The sequence below is a fragment of the Leucoraja erinacea genome, chromosome 18, assembly GCF_028641065.1.
Source record: "Leucoraja erinacea ecotype New England chromosome 18, Leri_hhj_1, whole genome shotgun sequence".
NCBI classification, from domain to species: Eukaryota; Metazoa; Chordata; class Chondrichthyes; order Rajiformes; family Rajidae; genus Leucoraja; species Leucoraja erinaceus.
The window spans coordinates 1,231,423-1,245,005 of NC_073394.1; the positions used below are offsets into that span (position 1 = coordinate 1,231,423).

At 46.3% G+C, this 13,583-nt stretch overlaps 1 protein-coding gene across 3 annotated transcripts in view; it reads right to left on the bottom strand.

Moving 5' to 3' along the window:
• The window catches only part of ext2 (exostosin glycosyltransferase 2), a 169,169-nt gene that overhangs the window by 13,851 nt on the left and 141,735 nt on the right, over window positions 1-13,583 (bottom strand). For all 3 annotated transcript variants that reach the window (XM_055649128.1, XM_055649129.1, XM_055649130.1), the window contains exon 10: window positions 12,144-12,310. In XM_055649128.1, the coding sequence (XP_055505103.1) occupies window positions 12,144-12,310 (167 nt within the window). The remainder of the gene's footprint in view (window positions 1-12,143; window positions 12,311-13,583) is intronic.

Below are 13,583 nucleotides of genomic sequence, written 5' to 3' on the forward strand. Positions count from 1 at the left end.
CATTCCTTCCCCAAGCTACTCAATTTGCACCACGTCAATCCTCCAGCTTCACAAATCTGTAATCCCTTTCTCTCTTACCTTGTGTGTGCTCACCTCTGGCTTTTGTCAGACTGTCTGCCTATCATCCCTATGACATGCTATGCTTTGTCCTGCCCCATCACATTTCTAGCTCCCCCCCAATTAGTCTGAAGAAGGTTCCTAACCCAAAACGTCACCTATTCATGAGACAAAGAGAATGCAAGTATATGCATCATATTAAGATTACCCAATGACACTTCCACACTGCTCTTTCATTAGGAAGTCCAAATCCCGTTTGCTCTGTAAATTTTATAATCAGAAACAGGACAGGAATGTATTAATGTGTGAGCTGATGCTCTTGGGTTTTGTAAACAAATGCAGTGTGTGTTTTAAGTAATGATCCATCCCCTGTACCCAAAGCCCTGAAGTCCATAAATCTAACAAGGGAATCACAGCCAAACATACAAGCTGAAGCTTTACCAGTGAAACTATCTTCCTGTCTAAACGTGGCACCCATTAATTAGCAGGTCGAGTCAGCATCATTTTATTTCTTTGAGGAAACCAACATTTCTATTTCTATTTTACATTTTAACTCTAAAAACTCTGCGACATACAATCCAAGTCAAAAATAACCTCCCCTCCCCCAAGGCTTCAATAAACTTTAAAGCCCTGGGATCTTTTGATAACATCTTTCGGTTTGCTTTTTTTTTGCTGACAAAACTCAGGCCAGAAGTTCAGTCACATCAGAATACATTTGGGTATTGCACAATCAATTCAGAGCTACAGCAATCAACAGTCAACACGAGGTTTGTCAAAGAGAACGGACATTTCAAGAGAGAGTTAGATTTAACTCTTAGGGCTAACGGAATCAAGGGATATAGGGAAAAGGCAGGAAGGGGGTACTGCTTCTGGGTGATCAGCCATGATCTTATTAAATGGCGGTGCTGGCTCGAAGGGCCAAAAGCCCTACTCCTGCACCCATTTTCTATGCTTCTATGTTTCTCTGAGTGGCAGAGCCTGCTTCTGTGTACTAGTTCTGTACAAAACGTTATTCACTGTACCTCAATACACGTGACAATAAACCAAACTAAACTAGTACATAGACCTTCATTCACCAGTCAACTAAATGTATTTCATCAGATGCAGTTAGAAGATAGACAGTACAGCACCAGAACAGGCCCTTTGGCCCACAATGTCTGTGCCCAACATGAAGACAACACCAATTCTTTCTGCCTGCAAAGGTACAAATTTGTTTTTTTTAAACAAATAAAAAAAGTTGATAATAAAGTTACAGTTGAGCAAAATATTTTACTTGTCCAATTCCACATTCAAGAGATGACACAAAGTGCTGGAGTAACACAGCGGGTCAGGCAGCATCTGTGGAGAACGTGGATAGGTGACGATTCACAAAGTGCTGGAGTAACTCAGTGGGTCAAGCAGCATCTGTGGAGAACATGGATATGTGACGTTTCACAGAGTGCTGGAGTAACTCAGTGGGTCAGGCAGCATTTCTGGAGAGCTTGGATCGGTGACATTTCGGGTGAAGACCCTTATTCAGACTTCAGGAGGGTCTCAACCCAAAACGTCACATATCAATGTTCTCCACAGATGCTGCTGGACCCGCTGCCTTACTCCAGCACTTTGTGTTATTTTTTTAAACCAACATCTGCACTTCCTTGTTTCCACATTCAGGAAACTTTCTAACTGAATGATTTTTCAAAAAGGCGATGAGTTTTATTTTAATGTACAACAATACCGATCACCACTGAGTTGGACAGGAAGACATTTTTTTAATGGATTTCCCACATGATATAATTTAAGTAGGAATGCAAGAAATGTTTGACTTTGTACTTTCATAAAAGAATGAAAGATCAGTTTACAGTTTGGCAACCACTGCTGTACAGCATAAGATCATAAGTAATAGGAGCAGAATTAGGCCATTTGGCCCGTCAAGACTACACTGCCATTCAATCATTGCTGATCTATCTCTCCCTCTAAACCCCATTCTCCTGCCTTCTCCCCATAACCTCTGATACCCACACTAATCAGCACACCTTATCGTAAATAGTCATAAGTTAGTTTTAAATGTCATTCTTACAGTTAAGATTGAAAATGCCAAATTAGTTTGCTGAAATTTCAGAACTATGGTTTGTAACAGACTGATGACGATTTTAATAGTGTTTAAGATGGGCCGTCGGTTGCCAATGACTGCTCAGATATTGCACTCAATAGTAACTGGGTGTTCACAATACATCTTTGCCTGATTAAATCAAGTATGCACATCTGCATAGATCTTTTTTAACCAAACGTTTTGCTGTATTTTTGTGGTTAAAAAAAAGTTATAGTTCCTTCTTCACTCAAGAGTTCGTAAAATAGATTCAACATGAGTACCAGGAGAAATGCTATTGTGAAACACACAAAAATCATTCATGTCCTTAACATGAAACAGCGGTTCCACAATGTAGTACGTTTGAAAACAGACAGACCTCTGACAGCATAATCACACAGCATAATCAGATTTCCTAAAATTAGTTCAGTGAGAGATTGCTAAATCAAATTCCTCTGAAGCTATTCAAATCAAAGTGCTATATTTCTAGCATGTCACTTTCAAGTATGCTGCCGTAAAATAATTAAGAGGAAAAGATTAAAAAGAATAACAGATTGATTGAATGCCGATTATAAGGAAACCCTTTATATGCAACATATTATAATATCTGCTGGAAATACCCTATAAAATGGTAGAGTAAACATACAATGAATGATTGAGCTGAATTTATGAACATACGGGACTATTGAAGAGTTTTTGATTTTGTGGTACCTGTTGAATTGAAAGACACGGCAGGGAAAGTGGCCTTCGGCCCACCAAGTCCATGCTATCCCAGTTCCATTCTACTTTTGCACCCATTTCCTACACTTCACGCCCAATTTTATAGAGGCAAATTAACTGACAAACCCACACGTCTTTGGGATGTGGGAGGAAACCGGAGCGCTCGGAGAAAACCCACTTGGTCACAGGGAGAACGTGCAAACTCCACACAGACAGCAACCAAAGTCAAGATCGAACCTGGGTCTCTGGCATTGAGAGGCAGCAGCTTTATCAGCTGTGCCATTGTACCGCCCATAGAGAGAGAATTCCTGATGTGAATTAAGGATGGGATCAAGAATAGACATTGTGTTCTGTGTGAGAATTAAACTCCCGGAGGTTTTTGTCAGTCTCCCTACCTGCTTCCACTACCTGCAACCTCCGGCAACCACCTGCAACCTCCGGGAACCCCACGGAAACCTTGGGTGGGGCACAATTTATAAATTTTAACAAAGTCTCCAGAGGTTTCCGTTCAGGTTTCCTAAGTGGGACAGGGGCATAACTCAGCGATCTTGTGTTTGCTTTTCTATATTTTCTGTCTAACTTCACCCAATACTTGTTCTTGAACACACTCTATTGTATTTTGAATTTATTGAACTTTTTATTAGCTTATTGAGTACTGTTTACACAAACATGTTGCACTGCTGCTGTAAGAATGTAATTGTTGGGGTTTGCGACATATGACAGTAAAACACTCCTGCCTCTTGGCTTTCCAATGCATTCAGTTCTCAGTGCCTGCCATTAGCTTCCCGTTTTTTGCTCCCTTGTTATCCAGGGTCTTTGTGGGACATCTTCACCCTCAGGTGGTGAATCTGAGGAATTCTTTGCCACAGAATGCTGTGGAGGCCAAGTCAGTAGATATATTTAAGGCAGAGATATACAGATTATTGATTAGTACGAGCTTCAGACTAATCTTGGGGAGAAGTCAGGAGAATGAGGTTAGGGGGGAGGGATAGATCAGCCATGATTGAATGGTGGAGTAGACTTGATGGGATGAATGGCCTAATTCTTCTCCTATCTATGATCATGATCTCAGCTCCAGGCACTTATCTCCGAGAGTCTCCCTCTGCTCTAACACCACCAGCCACGGGCTTCTTGTGGGTGCTCTGTGTAAAACCATGGGTTACATTTCACGAGAAGAGTACGGTGAGTGAAACAATGACAGGTCAGTCAACATTTTACAGATTGGCTGAACTGCCTGTTCTTTTGTTATTTTTCCAGAGCACTGAATGAACATTTGAATGGTAATAAGGCCAAGTTCCTTGTCAGAGCTTTCTGTGCATGAATGACAGCAACGTAACGGTGGGTTGTAGTTTAAATACACACAAGGAGGTTTGGAAAATACAGCCAACCGTCAAAATATGTAAACCTAGGATTTTATGTTTTTAAATCTAATTTCACTGATTTATTCTGCCAAAACTGTCTTAACAGTTTTTAAGTGGCTCCAGGTGAATGCACAGCTGTAGTTGAACTAGAATAAAGATTATCAGCACATATGCTTCTGATTCAGGAAAGCAAGCTTGGGGGTAGAACACTTCCCAGCAGTTGTAATTGACATTGTTATAATCAGGAATATAAATAATATGCCAATGTCCAAGACAACGGCGTGTTCCCCCCGTTAGTGTTTGACTGTATTTCATTCATGCAGTGCAGTTTTATTCACATCATATCCTGGTGACACAATAAGTACTCAGCTACCCACACTCAGACCAAACATTCACCATTTCAATTCAGAAACAAAAACTAACTCACTAATAGGTTTTACACACCTCCAATTATATAGAATTAACTTTTTCAAACAGAAAATGAGGTACTTGTGCAAATATATATTTACCATTATTTATCCCGAATAAGTAATTGTGAAAATAAAGAGAGTGCTGGAGTAACTCAGCGGGTCAGGCAGCATTCGTGGAGAACATGGATAGGTGACATTTCACAGAGTGCTGGAGTAACTCAGCGGGTCAGGCAGCATTCGTGGAGAACATGGATAGGTGACATTTCACAGAGTGCTGAAGTAACTCAGCGGGTCAGGCAGCATCTGTGGAGAACATGGATAGGTGACGTTTTGGGTTTGAAGAAGTGCCGGCCTGAATTGTCACCTATTTGTGTTCTCATAAGGTCATAAGTGATAGGAGCAGAATTAGGCCATTTGACCCACAAAGTCTACTCCGCCATTCACTCATGGCTGATCTATCTCTCCCTCCTAATCCCATTCTCCTGCTTTCTTCCCATAACCCCCAGCACCCATAATAATCAAGAATCTATCTATTTCTGCCTTAAAATATCCATTGATGGCCTCCACAGATTCACCACCCTCTGACAAAATACATTTCTGCTCATCGCCTTCCTAAAGGAAGGTCCTTTAATTCTGTGGCTATGACCTCTGGTCCTAGACTCCCAATTTGTGGAACAATCCTCTCCACATCCACTCTATCCTTAGAATAGAAAACCCTTTCACTATTCAGTAAGTTTCTATGAGATCCTCTCTCACCCTTCTAAATTTCATCGAGTAGAGGCCCAGTGCCATCAAACACTCATCATATGTTAACCCATCGGACACCAGCAGCGTACCGGGCACCAGCAGGGTACCGGGCACCAGCAGGGTACATGACACCAGCAGGGTACAGGACACCAGCAGGGTACCGGACACCAGCAGGGTACAGCAGGGTACACACCAGCAGGGTACAGGACACCAGCAGGGTACAGGACACCAGCAGGGTACAGGACACCAGCAGGGTACAGGACACCAGCAGGGTACAGGACACCAGCAGGGTACAGGACACCAGCAGGGTACAGGACACCAGCAGGGTACACCAGCAGGGTACAGGACACCAGCAGGGTACAGGACACCAGCAGGGTACCGGACACCAGCAGGGTACAGGACACCAGCAGGGTACCGGACACCAGCAGGGTACAGGACACCAGCAGGGTACAGGACACCAGCAGGGTACAGGACACCAGCAGGGTACAGGACACCAGCAGGGTACAGGACACCAGCAGGGTACAGGACACCAGCAGGGTACAGGACACCAGCAGGGTACAGGACACCAGCAGGGTACAGGACACCAGCAGGGTACAGGACACCAGCAGGGTACAGGACACCAGCAGGGTACAGGACACCAGCAGGGTACAGGACACCAGCAGGGTACATGACACCAGCAGGGTACATGACACCAGCAGGGTACAGGACACCAGCAGGGTACAGGACACCAGCAGGGTACAGGGCACCAGCAGGGTACAGGGCACCAGCAGGGTACACCAGCAGGGTACAGGACACCAGCAGGGTACAGGGCACCAGCAGGGTACAGGGCACCAGCAGGGTACAGGGACCAGCAGGGTAAAGGACACCAGCAGGGTACAGGACACCAGCAGGGTACAGGACACCAGCAGGGTACAGGACACCAGCAGGGTACAGGACACCAGCAGGGTACCGGACACCAGCAGGGTACCGGACACCAGCAGGGTACCGGGCACCAGCAGGGTACAGGGCACCAGCAGGGTACAGGACACCAGCAGGGTACAGGACACCAGCAGGGTACAGGACACCAGCAGGGTACAGGACACCAGCAGGGTACAGGGCACCAGGGGTACAGCAGGGTACACCCAGCAGGGTACAGGGGTACACCAGCAGGGTACAGGACACCAGCAGGGTACCGGGCACCCCAGCAGGGTACTGGACACCAGCAGGGTACAGGACACCAGCAGGGTACAGGACACCAGCAGGGTACAGGACACCAGCAGGGTACAGGACACCAGCAGGGTACAGGACACCAGCAGGGTACAGGACACCAGCAGGGTACAGGACACCAGCAGGGTACAGGACACCAGCAGGGTACAGGACACCAGCAGGGTACAGGACACCAGCAGGGGACAGGACACCAGCTGTGTACAGGGCACCAGCAGGGTACTGGGCCCCAGACGGGTACAGGCCCCCAGCCGGGTACCGGACACCAGCAGGGTACATGACACCAGCAGGGTACAGGACACCAGCAGGGTACAGGACACCAGCAGGGTACATGGCACCAGCAGGGTACAGGGCACCAGCAGGGTACCGGGCACCAGCAGGGTACCGGACACACCAGCAGGGTACATGACACCAGCAGGGTACACACCAGCAGGGTACAGGACACCAGCAGGGTACAGGACACCAGCAGGGTACAGGACACCAGCAGGGTACAGGACACCAGCAGGGTACAGGACACCAGCAGGGTACAGGACACCAGCAGGGTACAGGACACCAGCAGGGTACAGGACACCAGCAGGGTACAGGACACCAGCAGGGTACAGGACACCAGCAGGGTACAGGACACCAGCAGGGTACCGGACACCAGCAGGGTACAGGACACCAGCAGGGTACAGGACGCCAGCACCAGCAGGGTACAGGACACCAGCAGGGTACAGGACACCAGCAGGGTACAGGACACCAGCAGGGTACAGGACACCAGCAGGGTACAGGACACCAGCAGGGTACAGGACACCAGCAGGGTACAGGACACCAGCAGGGTACAGGACACCAGCAGGGTACAGGACACCAGCAGGGTACAGGACACCAGCAGGGTACAGGGCACCAGCAGGGTACAGGGCACCAGCAGGGTACAGGGCACCAGCAGGGTACATGACACCAGCAGGGTACAGGACACCAGCAGGGTACCGGACACCAGCAGGGTACAGCACACCAGCAGGTTACAGGACACCAGCAGGGTACTGGACACCAGCAGGGTACCGGGCACCAGCAGGGTACAGGACACCAGCAGGGTACCGGGCACACCAGCAGGGGACAGGACACCAGCAGGGTACAGGGCACCAGCAGGGTACAGGGCACGAGCAGGGTACAGGACACCAGCAGGGTACAGGACACCAGCAGGGTACCGGACACCAGCAGGGTACCGGACACCAGCAGGGTACCGGACACCAGCAGGGTACAGGACACCAGCAGGGTACAGGACACCAGCAGGGTACAGGACACCAGCAGGGTACTGGACACCAGCAGGGTACATGACACCAGCAGGGTACAGGACACCAGCAGGGTACAGGACACCAGCAGGGTACAGGACACCAGCAGGGTACAGGACACCAGCAGGGTACAGGACACCAGCAGGGTACAGGACACCAGCAGGGTACAGGACACCAGCAGGGTACATGACACCAGCAGGGTACATGACACCAGCAGGGTACAGGACACCAGCAGGGTACACAGGACACCAGCAGGGTACAGGACACCAGCAGGGTACAGGACACCAGCAGGGTACAGGACACCAGCAGGGTACAGGACACCAGCAGGGTACCGGACACCAGCAGGGTACACCAGCAGGGTACAGGACACCAGCAGGGTACAGGACACCAGCAGGGTACAGGACACCAGCAGGGTACAGGACACCAGCAGGGTACAGGACACCAGCAGGGTACCGGACACCAGGACACCAGCAGGGTACCGGACACCAGCAGGGTACCGGACACCAGCAGGGTACCGGACACCAGCAGGGTACCGGACACCAGCAGGGTACCGGACACCAGATTGCTCCCTCAAGACTTCCAGTAAAACTAGATTATTTTGCTCACCAGTTGTAGTTTGTTTTAGAAAGCATTGTGCCTCAAGATTCACAACATAACCAATTGTTTATTTTGTCAGTGTTAATGATGTCCCAAGATGTATCTCTGAGACATGAATCCAAGATAAAAGTCCTTACGTTTTCTCCTACAACAGTAAAACTTCTCAAGAAGCCGAGGATTGTTCTGCTGTGTGTCTCAGTACCACACCATAAACTCACGAGTCCAAAGCAAATGTTATAACTTAACAATGACCACTGATGAGTAGTAACTGTACTATGGGGTCCCAGCACCGAGCCTTGCGGCACCCTACTAGTCACTGCCTGCCATTCTGAAAAGGACCCGTTAATTCCTACTCTTTGCTTCTTGTCTGCCAACCAGTTCTCTATCCATGTCATTACCCTACCCCCAATACCATGTCCTCTGATTTTACACACAAATCTCTTGTGTGGGTCCTTGTCAAAGGCGTTTTGAAAGTCCAGATACACCACATGCTGCTCACATGTATGTGCATAACCTTTCCTCCACTCACTCATAAATTGTTTTAAGCAGAAACATCTGCTTGCTCACTTCACTTTAGTTCCAGGTACCTCCATACCAGGCCAAGCGCATCAATTTCATCATTCCTTTCAAACATAGCGAGACGGCATTGGAATCATACTGCATGTTTAGATTAGCTTTGAGATACAGTACTGAAACAGGACCTTCAGCCCACCGAGTCCACGCCGACCAGTGCTCCCCGCACATTAACACTATCCAACACACACTAGGAACAGTTTACACTTATACCAAGCCAATTAACCTACAAACAAGTATACGCCTTTGGAGTGTGGGAGGAAACCGAAGATCTCGGAGAAAACCCGCGCAGGTCATGGGGACAACGGACAATCTCCGTAGACAGCACCCGCGATCGTGATCGAACCTGGGTCTCTGGTGCTGTGAGGCAGCAACTCTACCGCTGCAACGTCGTGCAGCCCAGCCAAAATTAGCCAGAATTATGCGACCCAGCTAGGAGTGGGTGCAAATGGGGTTGCTGGCAGGGATCCGGGGACTTTGGTGGAAGAAATTGACTGGCATTCATATGATGCATTGCCTGATGTAAGCAGCATGGAATGCAATGGCAATGTTGTGGCCACCATACTGGAGGGCTGTTGTTAGGGATGGGAGCAACGGATAAATTCAGGGGCCATTTAGTAGTAGTGGGACAAGGGAATGGCATGCAACACACACACACACACTTGCTGCTTTTGTCCATCTACATAGTGTGTAACAAAGTTTTGGAAAGCTGGTAACAACATCTTGGTAAAGTGTTGCGTGCACTTTATCAATGGTATACACTGTAGCTATGACTTGCCAGTAGATGAGATGGTGAAAGCTTAGCGATGCTGGTTGTGGATGCTTTAAGAGGCTTTTTAGACAGGCACATGGATATGCGGGGAATGGAGGGATATGGACCACGGACAGATAGAGGCGACTCGGACAGTAGTCTAGTTTATGGAAGGACCGTTCAGAAGCCTGATAACAGAGCGGAAGAAGGTGGTTAGAGAGAATTGAGCATCGCAGTATAAAATAGCGCGGAGCATGGAAAAGAAATGGTAAAGTTGGAACTGAATTGAAAATTGCACTTGACTTGATTCCGTGTAATCTGAAGCTCCGACAATCACTAGAAATTAATTCCGCTTTAGATAGACACAGTCCAGTATCTGAAATAGTTGCAGACTTCCTCATTCTAAATGAATAATGATCTCACTAACCTAATGAGCAATTATCCTACAGGCTCACTACAAATCAACTTAATTGCACAAAGCATAACATGTGGTTATGGCCCAGAGTTTCCAGTATGGAATAGAATGTGTTACATTTTTAGTTGATATACAAAGTTAAACAATTCAATTCTTTATGTACTTAAAGTAATTTGCTCTGTAAGAAATAAGTGAATTGTATTTTTAAGAAAATCCTCAGTTTCATACATATTCTAAGGATCAAAACAAGGATCAATTGGGGGAATGAATGAGCAGAATGCTGGAAGGAAAGAGGACAAAGAGATGAAAGTTCAAGAAAGAACTGCAAATGCTGAAAAAAATCAAAGATAGACAAAAATGCTGGAGAAACTCAGCGGGTGAGGCAGCATCTATGGAGCGAAGGAATAGGTGACGTTTCGGGTCGAGACCCTTCTTCATATCGAGAACCGAAACGTCACCTATTCCTTCGCTCCATAGATGCTGCCTCACCCGCTGAGTTTCTCCAGCATTTTTGGATAACCTTGGATAATAAATTTTCAGATGAGGCAATTGTCGACATCATGAGGTAAATCTCTACTGGAATAGGTAAAAATTTCACCATTAGCATGTTGGGTTTTCGAGAAGATGTAATTCACAAACAAACAAAAGATCAGATCAGAGTTTTATACGTATATAGATGTTTTAGTGATTTACTGAAAGGCTGAGTTGAGATAAAGCAAAGTTTCAAGTCTGAAGGAGCGATTAGGAAGGAATGCCCATTTACAATAGCTCTGTTACTTTTCAAAAGAGGGAAGAAAATTAATTCAATCTAACATGAAGGCAATACATATTGCCAAGATTTAAAACAGAATTTCCTAATGAAAAGAAGCAGATATCCATTTTAAATTGCATAATTTTAAATACAGAAACTTGGCACTACTTGTTAAACGAGTGGTTTTCATTTCAAAATTGAAGGTAATTTCAGAACAAGCTAAATTGTCTGTTGCATTTTGTGTTGCACTGATTGTTGGAGTGTTAGATAATAGTGGAGACAAGGAACGGCAGATGCTGGGTTACAAAACAACAGTGCTGGAGTAAATCAGTAGGTCAGGCAGCTTCTCTGGAGCATATGGATAAGCGATGTTTCAGGCTGGAAAGCGCTACAATGCTGTGAACTATATTCTGCACCCTGTATCTTTTTCCCTTTACTCTATTATCGCACTTCAGTCTGAGCTTTATATTTACATACAGTATTATCTGTTCAGTGTGGATCTTTAGTCAGAGGGTGGTGAATCTGTGGAATTCCTTGCCATAGAAAGCTGTGGAGGCCAAGTCAGTGGATAATTTTTAGCCTGACATAGATGGATTCTTGATTAGTATGGGTATCGGAGATTATGGGGAGAAGGCAGGAGAATGGGGTTAAGAGGGAGAAATCGATCAGCCATGATTGAATGTCGGGGTGGACTCGATGGGCCGAATGGCCTAATTCTACTCCTATTCCTTATGACCATGCAAAACAAAGCTTTTCATTGTACCTCAGTACACATGACTATAAAAAAACCTGAACCCATGTGTGTTTTGCTTGAGGATAATTATAATAATAGTATACTTGGCATTATATTTCTTCACTGTGCAGATCTGGCAGAAAGGTCACAATGAATTCACGAATTAACCAAGTAGCTAACATGTCCGGCTATGTACAAACATCACATGTGAGACACATGTCCGGCTATGTACAAACATCACATGTGAGACACATGAATATAATTCTTTGTAAATAGCAACGTAGAAATAGAAGCTTTGGTAAATGAAAGAAGTAAAACCATATAACACCTATACATTACCAGATTACTCTACATTGGCGCATACAGTAGCCATTACATTTGTCATTTACATTTGGGAATCATATTTCCATGCAAATTATGCCAAGAGATGGCATAAGATATTTTGTTTTACATCTGAAGCAAACTTGTAGATGGAATGATAAGACTCACCTCGTAGCCAAACTGCAACTCATCTGATGTCAACATGATGATATCATCGTCAATCGCCAGAACAGCTTCAGTTTCAATTTCATCGTAAGGGAAGAATCTATTACTCAGTTTGTTTTCTTTGGTCCTTACAACTTTGAGGGGTACTCCAATCCTGGGCCACACCGACTCTGCAAGAAACAAATCAGTAATATTCCAAAGCTCTTCTTCTTAGTTCGACAGCTTACTGATGGCAAATTACGACTGTCATATAATGGCAAAATTACAGACTATTGTTTGATATGAACTTTATATTTGCCAGCTGCTCAAAACATCTCTCATTCAAACAGTGGTTCTGTACCTGTGTAGAAAGGAACTGCAGATGCTGGTTTATACCAAAGACAGACACAAAGTGCTGGAGTAATTCAGCAGGACAGGCAGCATCTCTGGAGAAAAACATTTGTGTGGCATATCAGGTCGGGACCCTTCCTCGGGTGGAGGGTATATTTGTTCATTTGTTTGTTATTTTAGGGTATATTTGTGCCTTTGAAGAGTTACTGTATTGAGAGCAGAGGCATGACAATATTTAAAATAAACCCCAAATTTAAGTGCAGCTAGGTGTTGTGATGAGGAGATGTATTTTAATAACAGCAGTAAATCTATCACTGCGTTATTTATACCAAATCAGGGGAACTGTTTTTAGTCTGTCCCCGACTCACAATTCCTCCGTTTACGCCGCGTCTGCGCCCAGGATGAGGTTTGCCATAATAAATCATCGGATGTCCTCACTCTTTAGGACACGGAGGTTCCCCTCTTCCATCATAGATGAGGCTCTCACTTGGGTCTCCTCAATATCCTGCAGCTCCACTCCTGCTCCCTCTCCCCCCATTCGCAACAAGGTCAGAGTCCCCCTTGTCCTCACCTTCCACCCCATCAGCCGTCGTGTACAGCATATAATCCTCCAACACTTACGCACCTCCAACGGATCCCACTACTGGCCACATCTTCCCATCTCCACCCCTTTCTGCTTTCCACAGAGACCGTTCCCTCCGCAACTCCCTGGTTAACTCATCCCAAACCACCCAAACCATCTGCTTCCCAGGTACTTTCCCCTGCAACCGCAGGAGATGCAACACCTGTCCCTTTACCTCCACCTCGACTCCACCCAAGGACCCAAACAGTCTTTCCAGGTGAGGCAGAGATTCACTTGCACCTCCTCCAATCTACTGTATCTGCTGTTCCAAATGTCAACTTCTGTACATCGACGAGACCAAGCACAGGCTCGGCGATCGTTTCGCTGAACACCTCCGCTCATTCCCCCTTGACCTACCTGATCTTCCGGTGGCCCAGCACTTCAAATTCCCCCTCCCATTCTCAATCTGACCTTTCTGTCCCGGGTCTCCTCCATTGTCAGAGGGAGGCCCAGCTCAAATTGGAGGAGCAGCACCTCATATTTCGCTTGGG